This window comes from Chiloscyllium plagiosum, unplaced genomic scaffold (genome assembly GCF_004010195.1).
Source record: "Chiloscyllium plagiosum isolate BGI_BamShark_2017 unplaced genomic scaffold, ASM401019v2 scaf_52, whole genome shotgun sequence".
NCBI lineage: Eukaryota > Metazoa > Chordata > Chondrichthyes > Orectolobiformes > Hemiscylliidae > Chiloscyllium > Chiloscyllium plagiosum.
Window position 1 is genome coordinate 1,518,987 of NW_025215381.1, and position 27,014 is coordinate 1,546,000.

General features: G+C 46.3%; 1 protein-coding gene across 6 annotated transcripts in view; it reads left to right on the plus strand.

Moving 5' to 3' along the window:
- LOC122548360 (arf-GAP domain and FG repeat-containing protein 1-like) overlaps positions 1-27,014 on the plus strand; it is a 66,197-nt gene that overhangs the window by 23,041 nt on the left and 16,142 nt on the right. For 3 of the 6 annotated variants that reach the window (XM_043686904.1, XM_043686907.1, XM_043686905.1), the window contains exons 4-6: positions 2,268-2,421; positions 6,080-6,202; positions 12,045-12,254. In XM_043686904.1, the coding sequence (XP_043542839.1) occupies positions 2,268-2,421; positions 6,080-6,202; positions 12,045-12,254 (487 nt within the window). The remainder of the gene's footprint in view (positions 1-2,267; positions 2,422-6,079; positions 6,203-12,044; positions 12,255-27,014) is intronic. The other 3 variants (XM_043686908.1, XM_043686909.1, XM_043686910.1) reach the window with 2 other exon arrangements.

Below are 27,014 nucleotides of genomic sequence, written 5' to 3' on the forward strand. Positions count from 1 at the left end.
CGTCTCTAGTTTACAAGGGCCAATACCTGACTTCCATCATCAGATGGCCTATTTGTTTATCGTTCTGTTTGGGGATCTTGCTGTGCATCAATTAACCTTGCATTTCCTCTGTTGCATCAGTAACCACACTTAGAAAAGCCCTTCATCGGCTGTGAATGGGATGTCCTGGGGATAACGAAAGGTTCTGTATAAATACATAAGTCCATTTCTGATATCTTTCAGCAAGATTGTTGCTCATACCTTGTGAGCGCGCGTGTGTATTCTAAGTACCAGTTTGTCCCTCATTTTACCAAGGCCTATTACAGTTATTACGCTGGTTTGAACCAAGGCTTTAGTGTGTCAATATTTCAAATTTTTAAAGGTTCTTTCATGGGATGTGAGAACCAGAGACTGGGCCAGTATTTACTACCCACTCCCAGAAGGTGATGGTGAGCTGCCTTATGAACTGCTATAATCTGTGTGGTGTTAACACCACAATGCTGTCAGGAAGGGAGATTCAGGATTTTGACCCAGTGACACTTCAGGAACAGTGAAACGTTTCCAAGTCACATGGTGGGTGGCTCAGAGGGGAGCTTCCAAGGGCTGGTGTTCCCATGTATCTGCTGCTCTTGTCCTTCTCGGTGGTAGTGGTCATGGGTTCAGAATGTGCTTTCATTTCAGTAGTGCATCTTGTTGGTTGCGCACGCTGCTGCTGCTGCTGAGCATTGATGATGAAGGATATGGATGTTTGATGTGGTGTTAAATCAAACAGGCTGCTTTGACCTCAATGATGTCTAGCTGTTTGAATGCTGTTGGAGCTGCACCCACCCAGCCAAGTGTGGAGTATTCTGTCACATGCCTAACTTGATGTCAAAGGCACTATGTAAATGCAAAATGTTGTTCCCTTTGCAAGGAAGACCTTTCTCTTAATGTCTTTCAGACCCTCAAAACTCACAAGAGCACTTTAATAATAATGGAACACGTTTAAAGTGGTGTCGCTATGCTACCGCAGGTAATGCTGCAGTCAGGTTATGCACAGTGTGAGGCCACAAAACACAACATGATAATGACCAGATCCATCAATTTTAAGATCGTGTTTGAGGCGTAAACATTGGCCCCAGTGCTGGGGATAGCATTCCCATTTATAAAGAACAGAGCCTTTGGATTTCTTCACTGTTCCTGGAGACAACCCAGAGAAGGATCAGTATCTTGATCGTAGAGCTCCGACAGTGTGGAAGCAGACCATTTGGCCCAACAGGTCCACATCAACCCTCTGAAGAGAAACACACCCAGACTCATTCCTGTAATACTCCACTTTCCCCTGACTATTGCACCTAACCTACGCATCCCTGAGCCATATGGGCAATTTGTCACGGCCAATCCACTTCACCTGCAAACCTTTGGACTGAGAGAGGAAACCGGAGCACCACAAGGAAACCCACTCAGTCGCCCGAGCCTGGAATCGAACCTGGGTCCCTGGCGCTGAGAGGCAGCAGTGCTGATCTCTGAGCCATCGTGCCGCCCTGATCTCCGGTATACAGGGATTGTGCTGTGAGGAGAGTTTGACTGGGTTTGATCTGTACCCTGTGGAGTTTGGAAGAAGGAATTGAAGCCTTGTGAAACCTAGAAGATTCTTAACGGGATTTTTAGAATACCATGTTGGTGGGTGGCACGGTGGCACAGTGGTTAGCACTGCTGCCTCACAGCGCCAGAGACCGGGGTTCAATTCCCGCCTCAGGCGACTGACTGTGTGGAGTTTGCACGTTCTCCCCGTGTCTGCGTGGGTTTCCTCCGGGTGCTCCGGTTTCCTCCACAGTCCAAAGATGTGCAGGTCAGGTGAATTGGCCACACTAAATTGCCTGTAGTGTTAGGTTAGGGGTATAGGGGTGGGGCGGTGTGGACTTGTTGGGCCGAAGGGCCTGTATCCACACTGTAAGGAATCTAATCTAATCTAATGTTTCCTCTTGTGGGAGATTCTAGGAACAGGGGACATAATCTGACTGAAGGGTCACCAGTTTAAGACTACAGCGAGGGATTTCCTGTCTCAGGGCAGTGAATTTGTCGAATTCTTTATTGCAGAGTGCTGTCGAAGCTGTGTCGTTGGTATATTCGTGGCTGAGAGTTTTTTTTTTAATTAACCCGTAAGGGAATCCAGGATTATGGGAGAAAGGCAGGAAAGTTGAAGTTGAGGCTGATCAAAGCCGACCTGAAAGGCGTACAGTCTTGTGGTTCTCTTTCCTCCCTTAGACTCATTCAATCTCACTCTCTCCTCTCCTCCCCCACCTTAGGCTGCCAACCAGGCATCGGTGCAGCACCAGAACCAGCAGCCAGTGAAGAAATCGCAGCTGGACCTTTTGGCAGACATTGGAGGTGATCCTTTTGCTTCCCCGGCACCCCAGCACACTGCTGCACAGGCCTTTGGGGCCTTCCCTGCCTTTGGAGGTAAGTATACCAAACCGAAACCACAGGAGAACTGTTGGTTCTTCCACTGCATGTCTCACCTCTGATCACCAGCCCAACACCTTGCATGAGGTGCTGCTGGTTTATAGCTACAGGCCTGTACCCACCAGCTGAGTGTCTAGGCCTGAACAGTCTGACTCTGATCTATCCTGACACCGTGATTACAGCTGAACCTGCTTCCTATACAAACATATGCACCAGGAACAGAAGTAGGCCATTCTGCCCATCAAACCTGCTCCACCATTTGAAGAGGTCATACCTGATTTGTTTGCATTCTGAGCTGCACGTTCCCACCTATTCCCAATTAGCTTTAACTCCCTTGGCCTGGCAACAATTGTCCATCACTCTCATGCAAGAGCGTGGCCCTCAAATGTAGGCTGACTCGTGACCCTTCTGCTCCTCACCCTCACCCTCACCCTCACCCTCACCCACAAGTGTGTTTGGCACACTTGCCATCATTGGTCAGAGTATTGTGTATAAGAGTTAGGACATCGTGTTATGGCTATAGACAAAAGGCAGCTTTAGCAACTCTGCTATGGGAGGGATGTTGTTAAACTTGAAAGGATACAGAAAAAATTCACAAGGATTTTGCTGGGATTGGAGTGTTTGAGTTAATGGGTGAGGCTAGTTGGGCTTGGGCCTTCTTGAAGTGTCAGAGACTGAGAGGTGACATTATATTGGTTTATAACATGATGAGGGGCATAGATATGGTCTTTTTCCCAGGGTACGGGAGTCCAAAAGTAGAGGGCATAGGTTTAAGGTGAGAGGGGAAAGATTTAAAAGGGTCCTGAGGGGCAGCTTTATCTCACAGATGGATTGAGCTACCAGAGAAGGTAGCAGAGGCCCAAAAGAGTTGCAGCATTTGAAAGACATTTGGACAGGTCCATGAATAGGAAGGGTTGAGAGAGATATGGGCCAAATACAGGCAATTGGTTCTAGTTCAGTTTGGGAAGCCTGGTTGGTATGTACAGAAGAGTCTGCCTCTATGCTGTATAACTGTATAGGTCTGTTAATGAATAGCTTGCCACCACTCACCACGTTCCACAGTTGGGATTTTGTGATGCTGGTGTGGGTGGGTGGATTTATTTCTGGGCTTTGCACCTCATGGGGGAATATGTGGGCCTTGGGATTGATGTAGTCCAAATTTGCCTATTTGGCAAAGGTGCCATGGGTTGTTATCCAGACACGTTGAGTAAGGTCCTATTCTCTTGAGTTTAGATGGTCAAGGGGCAATCTAATAGAGTTAAACACTCCTTAAAATGCTTTTGCCTTGGACGGTGGGATTGCTATCGAAAAACTATTTTCCTTGTGAGGTGTGATTTTCAATGGGGAGTTTAAACTGACCAACCATGTAGTATACATATATTTAGATTACTTACTTACAGTGTGGAAACAGGCCCTTCGGCCCAACAAGTCCACTCCGACCCGTCGAAGCGCACCCACTCAGACCCATTCCCCTGCATTTACCCCTTAACCTAACACTACGGACAATTTAGCATGGCCAATTCACCTAACCACATTTTTTTTTGGACTGTGGGAGAAAACCCACGCAGACACGGGAAGAATGTGCAAACTCCACACAGTCAGTCGCCTGAGGCGGGAATTGAAGCCGGGTCTCTGGCACGCTGTGAGGCAGCAGTGCTAACCACTGTGCCGCCCACGGGGTATTTGTGGAAATCTTTTCCATTCATGCATGGAATGTGGATGTTACTGGCTGGGCCATCATTTATTGCCCATCTTTAATTACCAAAGGGCAGTTGAGAGTCAGTGTTGCTTTCGAGGGGAAGCCAGGGAATTACAGACCAGTTAGCCTAACAGAAATTGTTCCAAAATCAAGGATTGGGTACTGGTCACCTCAGGTTTCAGGGCGAGTCAGCATGGTAGTCAAAGGTGACAAAGATGGTGGACAGAGGTAAGTTGACGGATGTTGTTTACAGTGACTTCCAGAAGGTTTTTGATAAAGTCCCATGCAACAGACTGTTGGCTAAGCTGGAAGGCCATGGAACTGGGGGAAAATTACTAACCAATAAGACGTGGTTTCCTGTCAAAGCTGGACTAATGGGCAAGTACTCAAGTTGGCAGGGATCTGTGTTGGGGCCTGAATTATTCACAAGAACTTGCACAATGGCATAAAAAGTCAACCCAAAAGTGGGCAGTGTTGTCGAGCATGTTGACAACAGCATGAGTGTACAACAGGATGCTTACAGGTGAATGAGCAAAGCTGTGGCAGATGGATTTTAATTTAAGCAAGTGGGAGGTGCTCTATTTCAGACTGAGAAAGGATAGATAGGGTTTTTTTTTAAAGAATACACAGTGTCCAATGAGATTTGAGGGTTCTGGTGCTTTGCTCTTTAAAGTGCCATGAGCAGGTTCAGAAATAGTGAAGGTGGTGAGTGGACTGCTGGCCTTCGTATGCAGGTGTTATGCTGCAGTCACACTAAACCCTACTTAGACCCCACTTATAGTGCTGAGAGCAAATCTGGATGGATATTTTGCCTTGGACAGAATTCAGTGCAGGTTTGCAAAGACTTTGGGGTTAAGTTGACTTAACTTAACCCCTGAAGTCCAGGTTATGAGGAGAAATTAGGCTTGAATTTGTAAGCTTAAGGAGTGATCTGATTAAAGTCTTTCGGATATTAACAGGGACAGACAGGGTAGGTGGACTCTTTGCACTGGTTGAAGATTCCAGAATCATAGTCTAAGAATTAAGGATGGACCATTCAGAAGAGATGTTAGAAAGCACTTGGACACGCATAGAGTAGTGGAAATTTGGAAATTTCTTCCTAAAACAACAGTTTACAATAATTTACTTTTAGATTAGATTCCCAACAGTGTGGAAACAGGCCCTTCGGCCCACGCTGACCTTCCGAAGTGTAACCCACTCAGACCCATTTCCCCGCTAATGCACCTAACATTACAGGCAATTTAGCATGGCCAATTTACCAAACCTGCACATCATTGGACTGTGGGAGGAAACCGGAGCACCCGGAAGAAACCCACGCAGACACGGGGAGAATGTGCAAACTCCACACAGACAGTCGTCCGAGGCTGGAATCGAACCTGAGCCCCTGGTGCTGTGAGGCAGCAGTGCTAACCACTGAGCCACCGTGCTTATTAAATGTAAATCTGAGAATTTTTTTATTAAACAAAGCAGGCATATGGAGTTAGGCCACAGATTAACTTTGATCTTATTGAATGACAGAGCAGGCTGGAGTGGCTGAATGGCTTACTCCTGTTCTTGCTTTCCTACATTGCTGTGACGTGTGTCTGGAATCATCAGCAGGCGGTAGAGTAGTAGAGAGTATTTCCTTCCCTAAAGGATGTCACCGAACCCGAATGAGTTTTTACAGCAATCGACATCAGACTGAATTTTTTATTCCATGCTTTTATTGAACTCAGACCTCACCATCTGCCATCAAACCCATTTCCCCAGAACGTTAGCCTAGGGTTTTGGATGACGAGTCAAATGACTGTAAACAGTACACTGCCACCTCTCCTCCATTATAATGATGTGATTTCACCCTCTATTACTGAACTAAACACGGGTTCAAAGTTAGCTTACATCGAGAAATGATACCAATCAGTCCTGTGTGACGATGCCCTGTAGGCACAGCAGTAAACAGTTTGGTTTCTCTTCCAGCTCAGCAGACCGCACATCCGGGTTTCCCAGGCTTCAGTCCGTTTAGCAGCGGAGGCTCAGCTAATGTTGGAAATTTCCCACCGGCCCACCAAGCCCCTTTCCAGGTCCAGTCCGCAACCTCAGGTATGGCACCTTACTCAGCTCCCAGTATATCGAAATCTTTGAAAGTGATCAAGGGATAGGCGTTGTGAAGGTGCACCAGCTTTTATAGGAGGCCAGAACTCTGGGCCGTTGGTATGAGATAGTCCTGTCAGAAATTCGGAAGCAGTTCCTTCACCCAGAGACGGGGGAATTTAGAACTTGCTGTCACAGGGAGTGATTGAGGTGAATAGTATTGATAACACTGGATGTGGAAAAACAAGGGAGAAAGGAATGGAAATATTTCCTGAAATGAATATAAAAGGGGCAACGTTTTCACGCAGAGGGTGGTGTGCGTATGGAATGAGCTGCCAGAGGAAGTGGTGGAGGCTGGTACAATTGCAACATTTAAAAGGCATCTGGATGGGTATGTGAATAGGAAGGGTTTGTAGGGATATGTGCAGGGTGCTGGCAGGTGGGACGAGATTGGGTTGGGATATCTGGTTGGCATGGATGGGTTGGACCGAAGGGTCTGTTTCTGTGCTGTACATCTCTCTGACTCTATGAATAGTATGTGGAGAGGTATTTCATGTGAAGCAATGAGCAGATGAGCCAAATGGTCTTTTCCAATGTGCTACACATCATATTTAGTCTGTGTCTCTCTCCCTGCCCGCCCCTCTTTCCCTGCCCGCCCCTCTCTCCCTGCCTCTCTATCATTAGTTCCTAATCCCACCCCCTTCCCCAATGTGGGGAGAAAATCAGATACCGAACAATATCAGGCATTTGTGACTGGTGAATAAAAATGTATTTGAAGAGGTCAGTTTTAAGAGTATCTGAAAATAGGAGAGTGAGAGAGACGGAGTGGCTTTGGAATGGATTTCCAGAGCTGCTGAAGGTATGACTGTTAGTGCTACCATGCGAATTGGGGTGGGAGGGAATATTAGAAATGTGTGGACACTTAATAGAAAGATCATCTCGGGATCAGGAATAACACTGAGGTTACTAACCCTCAGCCTTGGATACTTGCCAGGGAGAAAAGTGTGGTCGGTGACTAAGGAACTGAGTTTGTTACAGGGACCAAAGGGTCACTCTTCCCAGTCTTTAGCTGAAGGAAGTTAGCACTCAACTAAGTCTGGATGTCAGAGAGCCATTCAGTCAGTTTAAATATGGAGGAAGGGTCAAGAGCCGGTCAAGGACAGCATTGGGAAGTTGTGCATGGAGTCCAAAGAGATAGGAGAGGCACTAAATGAATATTTTTCGTCAGTGTTCTCACAGGAAAAAGACCTTGCTGTCAAGGAGAATACTGAGATACAGGCTATTATACTAGATGGGACTAAAGATTCATAAGGAGGGGGTGTTGGCAATTCTGGAAAGTGTGAAAATAGGTAAGTCCCCTGGGCCGGGTGGGATTTATCCTAGGATTCTTTGGGAAACTAGGGAGATTGCCGAACTTTTTGCTTTGATCTTTGTCGTCATTGTCTACAGGAATAGTGCCGGAAGACTGGAGGATAGCAACTGTTGTCCCCTTGAGAAAGAAGGGGAGTAGAGATAACCCTGGTAATTATAGACCAGTGAGCCCTCCTTTGGTTGTGTGTAAAGTGTTGGAAAGGATTATCAGAGATAGAATTTATAATCATCCAGAAAGGAATAATTTGGTTAGGGATAGTCAACATAGGTTTGTGAAGGGTAGGTCGTGCTTCACAAACCTTTTTGAGTTCTCTTGAGAAGGTGACCAAACAGGTGGACGAGGGGACAGCAGTTGATGTGGTGTATGGATTTCAGTAAGGCATTGGATAAGGTTCCCCACGGTAGGCTATTGCACAAAATATGGAGGCATGGGATTGAGGGTGATTTAGTGGTTTGGATCAGAAATTGGCTAGCTGAAAGAAGACAGAGGGTGGTGGTTGATGGGAAATGTTCATCCTGGAGTTCAGTTACTAGTGGTGTGCCGCAAGGATCTGTTTTGGGGTCACTGCTGTTTGTCATTTTTATAAATGACTTGATGATGGCGTAGAAGGATGGGTTGCCACCCAGAATGATAGGGTTGTTAAGAAGGCGTACAATGTGTTAGCTTTTGTTGGGTTGAGTTTCGGAGCCATGCAAACATGCTGCAACTATACAAAACTCTAGTGTGGCCGCACTTGGAGAATTGCGCACAATTCTGGTCGCCGCATGATAGGAAGGACGTGGAAGCTATGGAAAGGGAGCAGAGGAGATTTACCAGGATGTCGCCTGGTTCGGAGGGAAGGTCTATGAAGAAAGGCTGAGGGACTTGAAGGACGTGGAAGCTATGGAAAGGGTGCAGAGGAGATTTACCAGGATGTCGCCTGGTTCGGAGGGAAGGTCTTATGAAGAAAGGCTGAGGGACTTGAGGCTGTTTTTGTCAGAGAGAAGAAAGATAAGAGGTGACTTACTAGAGACATACAAGATGATCAGAGGATTAGGTAGGGTGGACAGTGAGAGCCTTTTTCCTCGGATGGTCATGGCTTGCATGAGGGGGCTTAGCTTTAAACTGAGGGGTGATAGATAATGGACAGATGGGTTCTCTCCTGTTCCCTGGATGCTGCCTGACCTGCTGTGCTGTTCCAGCAATAAAGTTTCAACTTTGATCTCCAGCATCTGCAGACCTCACTTTCTCCTCAGTAAAGATCACGCCTCAGATGAAGAGGCAGCGCCTCAAAAGCTAGTGCTTCCAAATAAACCTGTCGGATTATAACCTGGTATTGCACGATTGTTAACTTTGTCCATGCCAGTCCAACACCGGCTCCTCCAAATCATTACTCAGCGTCGTAAAGGCGTGAAATGCCCTGCCTGCAACAGTAGTAGACTCGCCAACTTTAAGGGCATTTAAATGGTCATTGGATAAATATGTGGATGATAATAGAATAGTGTAGGTTGGATGGGCTTCAGATTGGTTCACAGTACGGCACAACATCGAGGGCCGAAGGGTCTGTACCACACTTGAATGTTCAATGTTCCAATAGATCTGTTTATTGGCAGAGTACTTGATGGGAACTGATATCAGATGTTGTTGCGAGAATGATGGGATGCAGTGTCATATAACTGCGCATTCTTACAGAAATGCACACATTCCTTCATGCACTCAATCACTCGCATGAACATCCACGTACACAATATCAGATACACATATAGATGCTACAGAGGCTATCAGCCTATTTAGTAATTTGGTATTTGGATGTTGGTGATGCTGGCTAGGCCAGCAGTTGTTGCTCTGGGGAAGGTATTAGTGAGTTAGCTTTTTGAATTCCAGTAGTCCTCAGAATGAAGGTGTACACTCAATGCTGTTGAAGAGAGTTCCAGGGTTTTGACCCAATGTCACTGAAGGCACAGGATGGTGAGTTCCTTGGAAGGGAGCTTTCAGATGGTGATGTTTCCCTGCCCTTGTTCATAATTAAAAATCACCCAACACCAGGTTATAGTCCGACAGGTTTAATTGGAAGCGCTAGCTTTCGGAGCGACGCTCCTTCATCAGATGGTTGTGGCCATCACCACCTGATCGAACAGCGGTGCTCCGAAAGCTAGCGCTTCCAATTAAACCTGTTAGACTATAACCTGGTATTGTGTGATCTTGAACTTTGTACACCCCAGTCCCAACACCGGCATCTCCAAATCTTGTTCATGAATGGTAGAGATCTCTGGTTCAGAAAGTGCTGTCTGAGGAGCCTTGGTGAGTTGTTGGTGTGCACCTTATAGTTGGCACAGACATTGCTGCTCCTGAGCATTAGTGGTGGAGGTACTGAATATTGACGGTAGTGGTTAATGTACTGATCAAGGAGTTTGTCCTGGATGGAATCAAACTTCTTGAGTTGTTGAAGCTGCGTTCTTCCAAGCAACTGGGGACAATTCTGTCGCAGTCCTGACCTGTGCTTTCCAGACAGTGGACAGACTTTAGTTGACGTTTGGCAGTACAGCTCATTTTAATCTTATCTTTTCTGTAGTGGATACAAGTGAGCAGCTTGTTCAGCTATTTCAGAGGGCAGTTCAGTGTCCACCACATTATTATTGGTCTGAAGTCATGTAAATCATACTGGCTAAAGAGCAGATTTCCTTCTCTGAGGGACATGAGTGGTGAATGTTACACCGAACGTGAGACGTTGAGCCATCTGGCCTGGATTGAATTTGTCTGATGGTGCTGAGTACTGAGACTACTCACTTTTAGAGGTGTGTAGCCAGAGCTTCTCCAAGTACGTTGTTCTAACTGCCGTTGCTAATTCTTGCAAACTGTAGTTGAGCAGTCCTCCTGAGAACAGTTCCTTGCTCTCAATATTGTTGTGGCCTAAACAAACTGCCCTGATCCCGACTGTAGTGGTAGGAAAATGGAATAATCGTTTTTCAATCCGCTTGTTTCCTTCCCTGAAGGTGATGACCCATGCCGACTCAAGCGGCCACCATTTTGTTTGCCAGGGTGACATTTTGACCTCAGAGGCCATGACCGTGCTGTAGCAATTGCATTGTCTGTGTGGTGCACTCGCTGCAGACGAAACGTACAGGATCCTGAGGGGTCTTGACAGGATGGATGCGGAGAGAGTGAATCTTGAACTAGGGCATCACTATTTATAAACAATGGTCGCCCAATTGAGGTCGAGATGAGGTGTTTTCTCTCTGAGGGGCGAGTGTCTTTGGAAATATCTTCTTGAAAGGGCGTGGAAGCAGAGCCTTTGAATATTTTTTAAGGCAAGAGTGGATAGATTCTTGTTAAGCAAGGAGGGTGAAAGGTTATTAGGACTAGTCGAGCATGTAGAGTGAAGGTGACAATCAGACCAGCCATGTTTGTCTGATCGCAAACAGGAGCACTGGCTGAATTATTTTGTGCTCCAGTAATACCAAAGCTGAGTGTATACAGCACCAGTGAGGTTGAGATTGGGAGCGGAATTGGGGGTGTGGTGGAGAGACAAGGTTGGAGGTTCAGCCTGGTGACTTCTGCTCTGAATAGCTCCAAATAGCCCCCACTGACGGAGTTTGATTGGCTTGGTGTGCTGTTCGAGTCGGGATGCCTTAGCATCCTTTAAAATTAAGACAAGTTCACGAGCACGGATATGATGTAACTGTTTCCGTTTGTTTTGAAGTGAGCAGTATGGTTAGAAGAGATTTTAAAAATTTGTTCACGATATGGGCATATCTGATTGGCAACAGACACTGGCTCATCGCAAATGTCCTCATGAACTGAGTGACTTCTCAGAATCGTTCTGTGGGTCACTCGATCCAAAATATTAACACTCTCCACAGAAGCTGCCAGACTTGCTGATCTTGTCCAGCAATTTCTGTTTTTGTCTCTGATTGTGTGCACGCCTGGGTGTTAGTGTGTGGGAGAGTGCAGTGTGTCTAGCTAAGCATGTCTGTGTGAGTGAGTTACTCGCGCCCTTTTTGCCGTTTGGATTTGTTTTTTTTTTGCTGGTCTTGTGGCAGGTACTTGCACTGGCAGATTGAACCTGAGCTCAGGTTTGGCAGCGATCCCATCGGTTCAGTACAGTAATTCAACATAGCTGCTTTGGGTGCCTTGAAGGGTTGTAAAGTGAGCACACTGGTTCTCTGCCTGAATGGTCTGATTTTCAGTGGAATATCGTAGACTTGGCGACCGTATCACAGTCGGCGGGAATTGAAGAGGGAGGGTATAGAGCCAAGGGCACCAGATGCCTTAACTGTGACAGAATTAACAAAATACACATTCCCCCACCAGCTTAACTTTGATTCTACCACTATATCAAACCCCATATAAATTTTGGACCTGGAGACTTGCAAGGTTGTGTGTGACTCCATGACATGCATTGTATTTAGTTCGAGTCAATTTTATTTTCTCGTTCTGTTTTCATTTTCGTTTAGTTTCTTTTCCCCTCCCATTCCTTTTTGTTTTCTTCATTTGCAACAGGTGGTTCGAGCAGCGCTAACTTTGCAAACTTTGATACCTTCCCAAAATCTTCCAGCACTAGTTTCGGATCCTTCACTAGCTCTCAGGCCACATCCGTACCGGCAAGTTCGACGGCCACTGCCTCCGGTAAACAGGCTGCCTCGCAAGCCGACAAATACGCAGCGCTCGCGGACTTAGAAAGCATCTTTAATGCCCCTAAGTCCTCTGCAGGTAAGCGACAGTCAAATGGCATTAGAGTATTGGAAGTGGGGGGTGGTGCTATTGGGGGGGAGGGCTTGACAACAGTTCCAGACAGACAAGTGAGGAGGATGTGCAGGTCCAAATATCCTTTAGTCCCATCTCAGCTCAACTCTGAGCAAGCTGGCTGCAAGCTGATCAGTGCTACTATCCTTACATTGTATTGGGATAGGTAGAGGGAGATTGTTCAGGGTTTACACTGGTATCAAACAAATACTTGGACTAAGATGAAACATAAGAACTTGGAGCAGGAGTAGTCAATTCTGCAACTTGAGCCTGCTCCGTCATGTAGTAAGATCGTGACTTGGGCCTCAACTCCACCTTCCTGCCTGCTCTCCACAACCAGTTACTTGTTAAAAACTTGTCTATCTCTTCTGAAAATTTATGCCCCTTGCACCTTGAGGTAGGGAATTCCGCAGGTTTCAAGACTCTTTGAGAGAAGTAATTCCACCTTATCTCTGTTTGGAAACTGCCACCCCAGAGCCTAAAACTCTGACCTTTTCATTCTAGACTACCCACAAGGTGAAGCATCACTTTGTCCATCCCCCTTTAACATCTTGTATACTTCAGTTAGATTTCCTTTCATTCTTCCCTCATGATCAGTTTCCTCATAAGACAAGCCTTTCATCTCTGGAATCAGTCTGGTGAATCTTCTCTGAACTGCTTTCAATGCAACTACATGCATCCTCAAGTAAGGGGACCAAGACTATAGGCAGTACTCCAGGTACCTTCAACAGGAGCTGGACCTAAGGGGTGGGGAGGGGTCACAGGAGTTTCTCAGTCCACTGAGAAGGACTCTCAATTAAGATTGTCATCCCTAATCAGAGTTTGTTATGTCAATTCATCACTCAGATACAATGCTCTTGTTTATTTATTGAGTGAGGGAAATCAATGATATTGATTAGATTCCCCACAGAATGGAAACAGGCCAACAAGTCCACACTAACCCTCCGAAGAGTAACCCACCCAGACCTAGTCCCCTACCCTACATTTGCCCCTCACTATTGCACCTAACACTATGGGCAATTTAGCAATTCACCCTAACGTGCACATCTTTAGACAGTGGGAGGAAACCGGAGCACCCGGAGGAAACCCACACAGACACGGGGAGAATGTGCAAACTCCACACAGTCACCCATGGTGGGAATCGAACCCGGGTTCCTGGCGCTGTGAGGCAGCAGTGTGAACCGCTGGGCCACACTGGTCAGTCCGATTGAGTTGTCATCCCTCTTGAGTTTAACTTTCATTAAAGAAATTGTGGGCTGCATCACTACTGAAACTTGAATGGCATTTCTAACCCTCAGGTTTATAAAAGGAAGAGCAAAATAATACTGCTGCTGGAAATCTGAATTAAAAGCAAAAAAAAAAATTCTAGGTTTCTCAACAGGCCTTGACAGTGAACAGAGAACTGCAAATACAGGCAGGGAAATTATTTAGGAGAAAGTGAGGACTGCAGATGCTGGGGATCAGAGCTGGAAGTGTGTTGCTGGAAAAGCGCAGCAGGTCAGGCAGCATCCAAGGCTCATGCCCGAAACATCGATTCTCCTGCTCCTTGAATGCTGCCTGACCTGCTGCGCTTTTGCAGGGAAATTATTTATTACTTTTTTGGGAGAGCACATCTCACCGTTCTGTCCACGGAGTCTTCTGTCTCAATGCCCAGTCATCAATTTGTTTCTCATTGAGTTCAGCATGTAAGCTTTATCAGCATCTGAGTTTTGACTCTGTCCTGTCTCTCTCCCCCCCCCCCCCCCCCCCCCTCTCCCCGAGGCATTTCACTCCTTGCTGTGTTACAGATAATTACACTCTCCAGAAGGTTAGCTTCCTTCCAACTGTTCGCATCTGCTTTTTGCCAATTGTTCCTCTCTCACACCTATCAATTCTCTATCTTCTTTCCTCTCCCTCCTTTTCTCCTTATCGTTCCTTGCTAGTCTGTCTTTTGTTTTCCCCACCTGTGGGACAGTGGTGCAACTAGCTGGGCCAACGCTTGGTGCCATCCCTAATTGCCTTGGCGAAGGTGGTGGAGAGCTGCCTTCTTGAACCCCTGCAGTCCATGTGTCGTAGGTCGCTCCATGATGCTATCAGGGAGGGAATTCCAGGATTTTGACTCAGTGACACTGAAGGAACAGCAAAGTATTCCCAAATCAGGATGGTGAGCGGCTTGGAGGGGAACCCGACGATGGTGATGTATCCATGTTTCTGCCCTCCTTGTCCATCGAGGTGATCATGATCACAAGTTTGGAAGAGCTGGATCATCCATTCGACACTTGTGGATAAAGATAGTTCTGAATGCTTCAACCTTCTCTTTTGTGCAGATGAAGTGAGCTCCTCATCATTGAGGATGGGACTCTTTGTGGAGTCTTTTCCAGTGAATTGTTTAATTGTCCACCATCATTCACAATTGGATGTTGAAGGACTGCAGAGCTTCAGTCTGATCTACTGTTTTTGGGATCGCTTAGCTGTATCACTTGCTGTTTGGCACGCCAGTAGTCCTGTTTTGTAGCTTTGCCTAGTTGACACTTATACCTCGCAGTGCGCCCAGCATGATATCATGCACTCCTTGTTGAGCCAGGGTTGATCCCTTGGCTTGAGTGGGGGATATGCCAGGCCATGAGGTTGCAGATTGTGCTGGAGTACAATTCTGCTGCTGCTGCTGACCTACCATATCTCACGGATTCCCAATCATGAGTTCCTCGATCTATCCGAAATCTGTCTCTCATTTTAGCCCATTGGAACAGTCTCTTCACATCTTGCGACAAGAAATGTCAAATAGAGAAACTGGAGATAGAGGGACAGTTGAACGAGCAGCCCTACTGAAAGAATGTGACAAGGAACAGCTCTATTCCCAACTGATCCACTGTGTGCAAGCATAAGTCAACCCCATAGCCTCTAAATGCCCCATTCGCATTTTACCTGCCTCAATAGGTGAATTGAGAAGTGGGGTCATTCCAGCCAAGGGCAGATCCTCGACCTTTCTGAGAGTCTCCCATTTTCAAAATGCAAGGAGCATTCTGATTGGGGGGAAGAGTATACAAGATAGTTTCCTTTTGTCTTCCTGGTGTCTGATTTAAAGGTAGCAGAGTCCATTCCTGAAGGATCCTCCACCCAGAAGCAGGCATATGCTTTTTTAAAAATGATTTGTGGGATGTGGGCTGGCTGGCTAGCATTTGTTGCCCATCCCTAGTTGCGCTTGAGAAGGTGGTAGTGAGCTTCCTCCTTGGAACTGCTGCAGTCTGTCTGCTGGGGGTTGACCCACAATGCCCTTAGGGAGGGCATTGCAGGACTTTGTCCCAGCAGCAGTGAATGAATGACAATATATTTCCAAGTTAGATGGTGAGTGGCTTGGAGGCCAACTTGAAGGTGCTGAAATTCCCATGTATCCGCTGCCCTCTTCCTTCTACATGGAAATGGTTGTGGGTTTGGAAGCTGCTCTGAATTTCTGCAGCACATCATGTAGGTAGTGCACATTGCAGTTACTGAGCACGGGTGGTGGAAGGTGTGGATGCCTGTGGATGTTGTACCAATCAACCAGGTGGTTTCTTTCTGGATGGGCTCAAGGTTCTTGAGTGTTGTCTAGATGCAGCTCCAACAAGTGGGGAGTGTTCCATCATACTCCTGACATGGAGTCTTGCCCAGGCTTTAGGTAGTCAGGAAGTGAGTCACTCGCCACAGTGTTCCTAGCCTCTGACCCGCTCTTGTAGCCACTGTGTTTATGTGACCGTTTCGCGTCAGTGGTAAACCTCCAGAAGGTCGATATTGTGGAATTTATTGATGGTAACGCCGTTGAATGTTAAGTGGCTGTGGTTATTTTGGCTCTTGTTGGTGATGGTCATAGCCTGACATTTGTGTGGCATGAACGTTCGCTGACGTGATCGCAGCTCTTCCGCTAGCACCAGTGAAATTTCTCTGTTGCTGTGGCTAATGATCCTGTGCCTGGATCTATCACAGCCCCCGAGTTCTGTCCTTAGACACAGTGATGATGTGCTGTCAGAGATTGTGGGTGCCTTTTGGTTGAGCATCAGGTACAGGATTGCTTTCTGTATGAAGATGTAGAGAGGTATTGTACCTTTTAAGAGAGCTGAAGGACTTGGCAAGCACACAGAGTACTGGAGAGTTTACAATGTAACATTTGGTCCAGCAACTAGCAGTACCCGGGTTGCTATAAGACAAAAACAAATTCAAAATCCGATTAAGTTATGCCCCAAGATCCTAAACTCCAATCAAGTTTGAATTTGGTATTGTGACAACATTAAAACCAATGAAACAATCCGATGCTTCGGGGTATAAAACAGAAAACAAATTGAACAGTTGGAGGAGAACTATCTGCAGAATAACTCCCTTCAAGGTACCTTTATCTATCGATGACCCATGAAGCAGAAACCCTAAGAAGTAGTAAGGAAGACAGAAGAAGATACGAAGAGAAGAATCAACAGTTGGCTGATTTAGGAAGTTGAATTATGTTGAGTAGATGGCTGCAGCTCCAACAAGTGGGGAGTGTTCCATCATACTCCTGACATGGAGTCTTGCCCAGGCTTTAGGTAGTCAGGAAGTGAGTCACTCGCCACAGTGTTCCTAGCCTCTGACCCGATCTTGTAGCCACTGTGTTTATGTGACCGTTTCGCGTCAGTGGTAAACCTCCAGAAGGTTGATATTGTGGAATTTATTGATGGTAACACCGTTGAATGTTAAGTGGCTGTGATTATTTATCTCATGTTGTAACATTCCTCTGGGTTTCCAATCACATCCCCAAAGCTGTGGAAGCCAGTTGTTGACTTTCAGCTGCTGCTGCTTTGGGATTCACACAGGACGACACCAGATTCTCTGTTTGGCTCTGTCTCTCTCAGCCTGTAATCCTTGCCTCCGGTTAGATTCTCACCTCATTGCGTTGTCCATCCTGGTTTTTGTTCAGCCTTTGACTCTGCAGTTGGTGGAGCTCAGTTCCTGAATTCCTTATCTCAAGCTGCAGGGCAACTCGACTGTGGCACTTGGCCTGTTAAATTGAAAATGTAGAGCTCTTAAACGATACGTGGTAGCTATTTGCGAACCTGTCGGTTGTGAGCTCTGCTTTTCCTGCGGGAAGCGCAGTTGAATGAACTGCCTGAGCATCAAAGGATGCGATTCTGAAGGGAGAATGTAGGAAGTTAGGCAGGAATTTAAAAAGGAGGTCTTCGAGTTAGTGATATGTGGATTACTCCTGGTGCCACAAGCCGGTGAGAGTAGGATTAGGAGGATAGAGCAGATGACATGGGTTTGCACTTTTTTGGATCCCTTGCCAGATCCGCACCACCCCCCACCACCACTTAGCCCACTCCTGGCACCTTACCCTGCCACCGCAGGAAGTGCAAAACCTGTGCCCACACCTCCCCCCTCACCTCTATCCAAGGCCCTAAAGGAGCTTTCCACATCCGACAGAAATTTTCAAGGACGTCATCGCATGTATCTGTTGCACCCGGTGTGGTCGGGAAGACCGGGCGCAACTTGTGGAACATCTCCGGGCCACTCGCACCAACCAACCCCACCGCCCTGTGGTTGAACACTTCAACTCCCCCTCTCACCCCACCGAGGACATGCAGGTCCAGGGCTGCCTCCATTGCCAAATCCTTGCCAACTGCCGCCTGCAGGAAGAGTGCCTCATCTTCCGCCTTGGAACCACACAGGATCAATATGGATTTCACCAGTTTGCTCTGTTCTCCTTTCCCCCACATTATCCCAGTCCCAAACCTCCAACTCGGCACTGCTCTCTTGACCTGTCCATCGTCTTTCCCATCTATCCGCTCCAACCTCCTCTCCGACCTATCACCTTCTCCTCCACCTTCATCTGCCTATTGCATTCCCAGCTACCTTCCTCCCAGCCTCATTTTCCCTCTCATCTCTCAACCCTCCCCGATGGCCCACAAGCCTCATTCCTGGTGAAGGGCTTATGTCTGAAATGTCGATTCTCCTGCTCCTCGGATGCTGCCTGCCCTGTTGTGCGTTTGCAGCGCCACACTCTTCACTCTTGCACTTCTGGATTGCTGGAGTCTCTTCTGGGGTAGAAGTGACATGTATAAGAAGGTTGGATTGCATCTGAATTGGAAGGGGACTAATATACTGGCAGGGATATTTGCTAGAGCTGCTCGGGAGGATTTAAACTAGTAAGGTGGGTGAAGTGGGACCCAGGGAGGCACTGAGGAAAGAGCTCAGTCTGAGACTGGTACCGTTGGGAAAAGGAGCAAGTCAAAGAGTTAAGAACAAAGCAGAGAATGAGGTAGGACTGATCAATTAAACTGCATTTATTTCAATGCAAGAGGCTTAACAGGGAAGGCAGAGAGGAAAATGGGACTGGGATATCATGGCAATTAGAGACATAGCTCCGGGATGGACAGGACGGGCAGCCTAATGTTCCAGGATACAACTGCTACAGGAAGGATAGGATCATCCTAAGGAAAAAGAAGTGTGCAACGGGGAGGATGAGGCATCCGTGGCTGACTGGGGAAGCCAGAGAGTCATTGAGATGTACAGCAGGGAAACAGACCCTTCGGTCCAACCCGTCCATGCCGACCAGATATCCCAACCCAATCTCGTCCCACCTGCCAGCACCCGGCCCATATCCCTCCAAACACTTCCTATTCATATACCCATCCAAATGCCTCTTAAATGTTGTAATTGTACCAGCCTCCACCACATCCTCTGGCAGCTCATTCCACATGCGTAGAGTAGTAAAGAACAGTGGGAAGCCAGAGGATTAGGAAGCTGAGAGGGCAACAAAACAAAATAAGGAAGGTAGAAGATTAAATATGTGGGTAAGCTAGCTAGTAATATAAAGGAAGACTGTAAGAGTTTCTTTAGATATATAAAGGGTAAAAGAGAGGCAGAAGTGGGCATTGAGCCGCTAGGAAGTGATGCTGGAGAGATAGTAGTGGGGAACAAAGAAATGGCTAAGGAACTGGCTAAGGGGCAGCACGGTGGCTCAGTGGTTAGCACTGCTGCCTCACAGCACCAGGGACCGAGGTTCAATTCCAGCCTCAGGTGACTGTCTGTGTGGAGTTTGCACATTCTCCCCGTGTCTGTGTGGGTTTCCTCCGGGTGCTCCGGTTTCCACCCACAGTCCAAAACGAAGATGTGCAGATTAGGGTGAATTGGCCATGCTAAATTGTCCATAGTGTTAGGTTCATTAGTCAGAGGGAAATGCGTCTGGGTGGGTTACTCTTCGGAGGGTCGGTGTACACTTGTTGGGCCGAAGGGTCTGTTTCCACACTGTAGGGAATCTAATCTAATAAAAAAAACTGAATAATTACTTTGTATCAGTCTTCATAGTGGAAGACACGAGTAATTTCCCAAAAATTCGTGAGAGAGAGGGCAGAGGTGAGGATGGTGGCCAGCACCACGGAGAAGGTGCTAGAAAAACTGAATGGCCTAAAGGTGGATAAATCACTTGGACCAGATGGACTACACCCCAGAGTGCTAAGGGTGATGGCTAAAGGGATAGTAGAGATGTTAGTGGTAATCGTTCAGGAATTACGAGAGACAGGGAGAGTCCCAGAGGACTGGAAAATGGCTGATGTAACACCCCTGTTTAAAAAGGGAGTAAGGCAGAAGATGGAAAATTACACACCACATAGTCTAACCTCGGTTGTTAGGTCCTGGAATCCATCGTGAAAGATCAGATTTCTGAATACTTGGAAGTGTATGGTAAAATAGGGCAGAGTTAGCATGGTTTCATCAAGGGGAGGTCATGCCTGACAAATCTGCTAGAATTCTTTGAGGAAGTAATGAGCAGGTTAGACAAAAGAGAACCAATGGATGTTATCTACCTCGACTTCAAGACCTTTGACAAGGTGCTGCACAGGAGGCTGCTGAGTACAATAAGGGCCCATGGTGTAGAGGCAAGGTGCTAGCATGGATAGAAGCTTGGCTGTCTGGCAGAGAGTGGGGATAGAAAGGTTCTTCACGGGATGACAGCCGGTCTTCTGCAAGGCTCACGACTTTCCACTTCATATGTTAACAATCTAGAGGAAGGAACTGAGGGCATTCTGGCTCGGTTGGCAGACGATACAAAGATAGGTCGAGGGATAGGTAGCATTGGGGAGGCTGCAGAAGGATTTGGACTGGTGAGGAGAGTGGGCAAAGGAGTAGCAGATGGGAAAGTGTGAGGTCATGCACTTTGGTCAGGAGAATAATGGCATAGACTGTTTTTGAAGTGGGGAGAAAATTTCGAAGTATTAAATGTTAAGTGACTTGGGAGTTCTCGTCTAGCTTCTCTCAAGGTAGACTTGCAGATTGAGTCAGTAGTTACAAACGCAAATGCAATGATGGCATTTATTTCAAGAGGACTTGAATGTAGAAGCAGGGATGTACTTCTGAGGCTCAAGGCTCTGGTCAGAGCAGATTTGGAGTATTGTGCACAGTTGTGGGCCCCATATCTCGAAGGATGTACTGTCTTATGGTCCTATGGTAGAAAGGGGTGGCAAGTGAGGAGCGTTTTTACATTACGGCTGTACTTGGGGAGGATTTTCCTGGGAATACGTCCTGGGAAAGTATTTGGGTGGAACTAAGAAATAAGAAAGGGATGATCACCTTATTGGGATTGTATTATAGACCCCTAACAGTCAGAGGGGAATTGAGAAACAAATTTGTAAGCCGATTTCATTTATCTGTAAGAATAATAGTGCGGTCATGGTAAGGGATTTTAACTTTCCAAACATAGACTGGGACTGCCACAGTGTTAAGGGTTTAGATGGAGAGGAATTTAAGTGTGTACCAAATTTTCTGATACAGTGTGTGGATGTACCTAATGGAAAAGTTGCAAAACATGACCTAAGTTTGGGGAAAAAAGGCATGGCAAGTGACTGAGGTGTCACTGGGAGAGCACTTTGGGGCCAGCAGCCATAATTTATTAGTTTTAAGATAGTGATGGAAAAGGACCGACTAGATCTAAAAGTTGGAGTCCTAAGTGGGAGGATGACCAATATTTGACAGTATTAAGCAAGAATTTTCAAAAGTTGTTTGGGGGCGGATATTCGCAGGTAAAGGGAAGACTGGAAATGGGAAGCCTTCAGCAATGAGATAATGAGAGTCCAGCGACAATATGTTCCTGTTAGGGTGAAAGGTAAGGCTGGTAGATGTAGGGAATGCTGGATGATGAGAGAAATTGAGGGTTTGGTTAAGAAAGAGAAGAAAGCATATGTTAGGTATAGACAACCGAGTTCATGTGATTCCTTCAGAGTATAAAGGCAGTAGGAGTATAGTCAAGAAGGAAATTGGTAAGGAGAGAATAGGGCCCCTCAAAAATCAGCAAGGCAGCCTATGTGTGGAACCGCAGGAGATGGGGGAGATACTAAATGAATGTTTACTGTGGAGAAAGACATGGAAGATACAGAATGTGGGAAAATAGATTGTGATGTCTAGAAAAATGTCCATATGGTGGTGGGTGTCTTAAAACACATACAAGTGGACAAGTCCCCAGGACCTGATCAGGTGTACCCTAGAACTTTAAGGGAAGCTAGAGAAGTGATTGCTGGGCCTCTTGCTGAGATATTTGTATCATCGATAGTCACAGGTGAGGTGCCGGAAGACTGGAGGTTGGCAAATGTGGTGCCACTGTTTAAGAAGGGCGGTAAAGACAAGCCAGGGAACTATAGACCGGTGAACCTGACATCGGTGGTGGGCAGGTTGTTGGAGGGAATGCTGAGGGACAAGATTTGCATGTATTTGGAAAGGCATGTATTAGGGGTAGTCAATATGGCTATGTGTGTGGGAAATCATGTCCCATTAACTTGATTGTGTGTGTGGGAAATCATGTCCCATTAACTTGATTGTGTTTTTGAAGAAGTAACAAAGAGGATTGAGGGCAGAGCGGTAGATTTGATCTATATGGACCTCAGTAAGGCGTTCGACAAGGTTCCTCCTGGTTAGTAAGGTTAGATCTCATGGAACACAGGGAGAACTAGCCATTTGGATACAGAACTGGTTTGAAAGTAGAAGACAGAGGGTGGTGGTGGAGGGTTGTTTTTCAGACTGGAGGCTTGTGACCAGTGGAGTGCCACAAGGATCGGTGCTGGGTCCACTACTTTTCGTCATTTACATAAATTATTTGGATTTGAATGTAGGAGGTATTGTTAGTAAGTTTGCAAATGATGACAAAATTGGAGGTGCAGTGGACAGCGAGGAAGGCTACCTTGAAGTTCGATGGTATCTTGATCAGATGGGCCAATGGGCCGAGAAGTGGCAGATGGAGTTTAATTCAGATAAATGTGAGATGCTGCATTTTGGGAAAGGCAAATCTTAGCAGGACGTATACACTTAATGGTAAGGTCCTAGGGAGTGTTGCTGAACAAAGAGACCGATTTACAAGGATGTTGCCAGGGTTGGAGGATTTGAGCTATAGGGAGAGGCTGAACAGGCTGGGGCTGTTTTCCCTGGAGTGTCGGAGGCTGAGGGGTGACCTTATAGAGGTTTCTAAAATCATGAGGGGCATGGATAAAATAAAAGAGACAAGGTATTTTCCCTGGAGTGAGGGAGTCCAGTGCTCAAGGCCAGAGGTTTAGGGTGAGAGGGGAAAGATATAAGAGAGACCTAAGGGGCAACCTTTTCACACAGAGGGTGGTGCGTGTATGGAATGATCTGCCAGAGGAAGTGGTGGAGGCTGGTACAATTACAGCATTTAAAAGGCATCTGGATGGGTATATGAATAGGAAAGGCTTAGAGGGATATGGGCCGGGTGCTGGCAAATTGGGCTAGATTAATTTAGGATATCTCATTGGCGTGGATGAGTTGGACCGAAGGGTCTGTTTAAGTGCTGGCCCTGGAGTCCCTCTGGTGATACAGCAGTCTCCTGTGATAGGTTGAGAGAGCTTTTGAGAAAACTCTGATGGGGTGACAGACCTGGAACCTGACATCTGAACTACCTCCTCTCCTGCATGCTTGCGTCTGTTTTAATAGAATATCCACTGGGCTGCACGGTAGCTCAGTGGTTAGCACTGCTGCCTCACAGCCGGGGACCTGGGTTCGATTCCAGCCTCGGGCGACTGTCTGTGTGGAGTTTGCACATTCTCCCCATGTCTGCGTGGGTTTCCTCCGGGTGCTCCAGTTTCCTCCCACAGTCCAAAGATGTGCAGGTCAGGGTGAATTGGCCATACTAAATTGCCCGTAGTGTTCAGAGATGTGTCGGTTAGATGAATTAGTCAGGGGAAATGTAGATATGGGCCAGGGTGGGTTACACTTTGGAGGGTCGGTGTGGTCTTGCTGGGCCAAAGAGCCTGTTTCCACACTGTAGGGATTCTAATTATAATTCTACAAGTAAAATCCACTTATTGATACTGAGCCAGACAGATACAGAAATTTTAGGCTTAATTTCATGTGAAACACTTGCTCGGATGTTTTGTGACTGAGGGAGATTCCTGTCTCTGTTGATGAAACTTTACCTTGTATCCATCCCCGTGCTGTACCTGTCCTGGGAGTGTTTGATGGAGAATGTAGAGAGAACTTTGTTTATTTTCATTTTAAAAGAGTAGAGGGAGCTTTACTCTGTTTCTCACCATGTGCTGTCGCTGTCCTGGGAGTAGTAATGGGGATAGTGTCAAGGGAGTTTTACTTTCTAATAATTGTCTGTGTGTTTTTAAAAAAAAAATTGACCCTCATTTTTCCTTTCACCTTAAAAATATGCCCTGTAATCTTGAAGGCCCCCACCCGAGGGGAAAAAAACACCTTATCTGTACCCCTCATGGTTTTAGAAACGTCTAAAAGGTCACATCTCAACCTCCTATGCTCCAGTGAAAACAGTCCAAGCCCCTCCAACCTGTCCTTTTAATTCGAACCCTCCTTCAGGACGTCATCATTTAGAAGATCACTTTGTAACTATATCCGGATTCGATGTTTGAAAGACATTTAGATAAGTACATGAATAAGAAATATTTGGGGGTGGGATAACTCCATGATTCTATGATTTGATCAGAAGTGACATGACATCTGGTTATGCTCCAGCAGGTTTATATGAAATCATAAGCTTTTGGAGCGCTGCTCCTTCGTCAGGAGGAAGCTTGTGATTTCACATAAACCTGGTGTTGTGTGACTTTTGTCCACCTCAGTCCAACACAGACACCTCAACGCCATGGGCCAAGTGCACGAAGGTGGGACTAGTATAGTTTGGGATTATGGTCAGCATTGGTAGGTTGGACCGAAGGATCTGCTTCCGTGCTGTATGAGCCTCTGACTTTGTTAACTTCCATCTTTTACAGTAGTAGAGAGATCTTTATGCTATGTACATAACCCCACGCAGTACTGCGTCTGTCCTGGGAATGTCCTCATGTTAACATTGGATGTCTTTCCTTCCAGCCATTAGTGAACAAATGATAATATGTTTAGATTGGTGTGTCTGTAAACTGGTACATTGCAAGCATTGACCCGTTTGGTCAGTCGTGAGATGATTTCGTCCTAACAGGTTCTGAAATCGCTGAAAAGACGAGTTGCCAGCATTACTGAAATATGATGCTGCCTTGCTGGACTGTTTGGACACAGTGCATGCAATAAATCATTGCTAGGCAAGCGTGTGAGTGGTGCTTGATCTGGGTGTGAAATTGACTGAAAGGAAACAGGCTCGAGTTGCTTGCCGTGCTAACTCGCATCGCCTGTTCAATCTGAACGACTGGCTCTGTTGTTTGTAGGCAATGATTGGACACGAGTGTTTTCATGTTTTCTGTTTGGAAGCACGTCCCTTTGTCAGTATTGTTCGTTGTAGTTTCCTGTTGGTATTCTGGGAGCTTCTCTGTTGTGTCCATCTCAGTACCTTTATATTGTCTTTCACCATCATGCTCACTTTGAACGTAATTGAGTTCTGCTAGCCCTACCTGTGGTTTTGAATGAGACCGTTAGTTCCACTTCGTTACTCTTTGCACCTTATTTCTGTGGTCCAGTTTTCACTGGCAGGCACACAGGGTTTTAAGTAGCCCTAAGACTGACTTGAGTAATAATCGCAGTGTCAACTCAATGTGGCGTCTAGCAAAATCCAGGGGAGGTGATCACTGTGTGGTATAACCGCTGGACTGTTAATCCAGAAACCCAGATAATGTTCTGGGGGACCTGGATTCGAATCACAGGTGGTGAAAATTGAGTTCAATAAATATCTGGAATTTCAAATCTAATGATGCCCATAAATCCACTGCTGATTGTTGAGGTCAAAAGCCATCTGTTTTTCACTAATGTTTATTAGGGAAGGAAACTGCCATCCTTCTCTGGTCTGGCCTACATGTGGGTCCAAATCTACAGCCATGTGGTTGATTTTTAACTGCCCTCTGGGCAATAAATGCTGAGTAGCCAACGATGCCCTCATCCTGTGAATGAATAAAGGGAAAAAAAAACACTTAGCATGGATCCACTGCATCCTAATCTTTTGGATGGGCCTACCATGAGGAACCTTGTCAAAAGCCTCACTAAAGTCCACGTAGACAGCATGCACTGCTCTACCCTCATCGATCACCTTCATCACCTCCTTGAAGAACTCAATCAAATTAGTAAGACATGACCTGCCCCACACAAAGCTATGCTGACCCTCTCATTCAGCCACACTTTTGCAAATGTATGTGAATCATATGTCTAACAATTCTCTCCAGTAGCTTCTCAACAACAGACATGAGACTCACCAGTGTGTAGTTTCCTGGGAGGCCAATTTTGGATCCAGTTTGCTAACTTGCCTCGGATCGCAAGGATATCTTGTCCTGTGAATGAACCAAAAAAAAACTTCTATCTCCTGTGGCTATTCCCCTGCAGAACAGACATATTTGGATACTGTTGAGGGGAATGGCAGCATGGTTGGTTCTGCTGCAGACAGAGGGAGAAAAAGGCATAGAAATGCTATATTTATTGGGGATTCTATCATTAGGGGAATGGATGAGCGTTTCTGTGGCTACAAACGAGAGTCCAGGATGGTATATTACCTCTGGTGCTCTGATCCTCAGATGTCTCAGAGACATTGTAGAGAGAGAGGGTGAACAGCCAGTGGTCATGGTACTAATGACATAGGTTTAAAAAAAAAAGATGAGGTCCTAAAAGCAGGAATATGAACTGGGAAGGAAGTTGAAATGTAGGACCTCAAAGATAGTAATCCTGAGATAACTATCAGTGTCACAAGCTAGTCAGAATAGAAACAGCAGTGTATGTAGGATGAGTACGTGGCTGAAAATGTGTGGGGGGGATGAGGGTTTCTGATTTGGGGAGCATTGGGATCAGTACTGGGGGAGGTTGGACCTGCGGATCACACCTGGGCAGGACCAGGACTGATGTCCTATGGATGTACTTGATGGAATGGTTGGGAAAGGTTTAAACTAATGTGGCAGGGGATTGGAACCAGAGGAGTAAGGCAGTAGGTACAGAAATTGAGGGAGAGGTAAAAACCAAGACAAGCATGAAAAAGGACAGAAACAGGCTGCTGAAAAGAGCAGGGGAGGTGTTTCAGTGTGAAAAGAATCCGAGGCAAGGTAGATGAATGTAGAGGAGAAAGTGAGTAGTGCAGATGCTGGAGATCAGAGCTTAAAAATGTGTTGCTGGAAAAGCGCAGCAGGTCAGGCAGCATCAGAGGAACAGGAGAATCGACGTTTCGGGCATAAGCCCTTCTTCAGGAAGGGAGTAAAAAAGGTCAATGCCATGCTTGCCTTCATTGGAAGGGGCATTGAGTAGGAGAAGAGGCAAGTTATGCTGCAGATTTACAGAGGTTTAGTTAGACCACACTTGGAATATTGCGTACAGTTCTGGTCACCACACTAC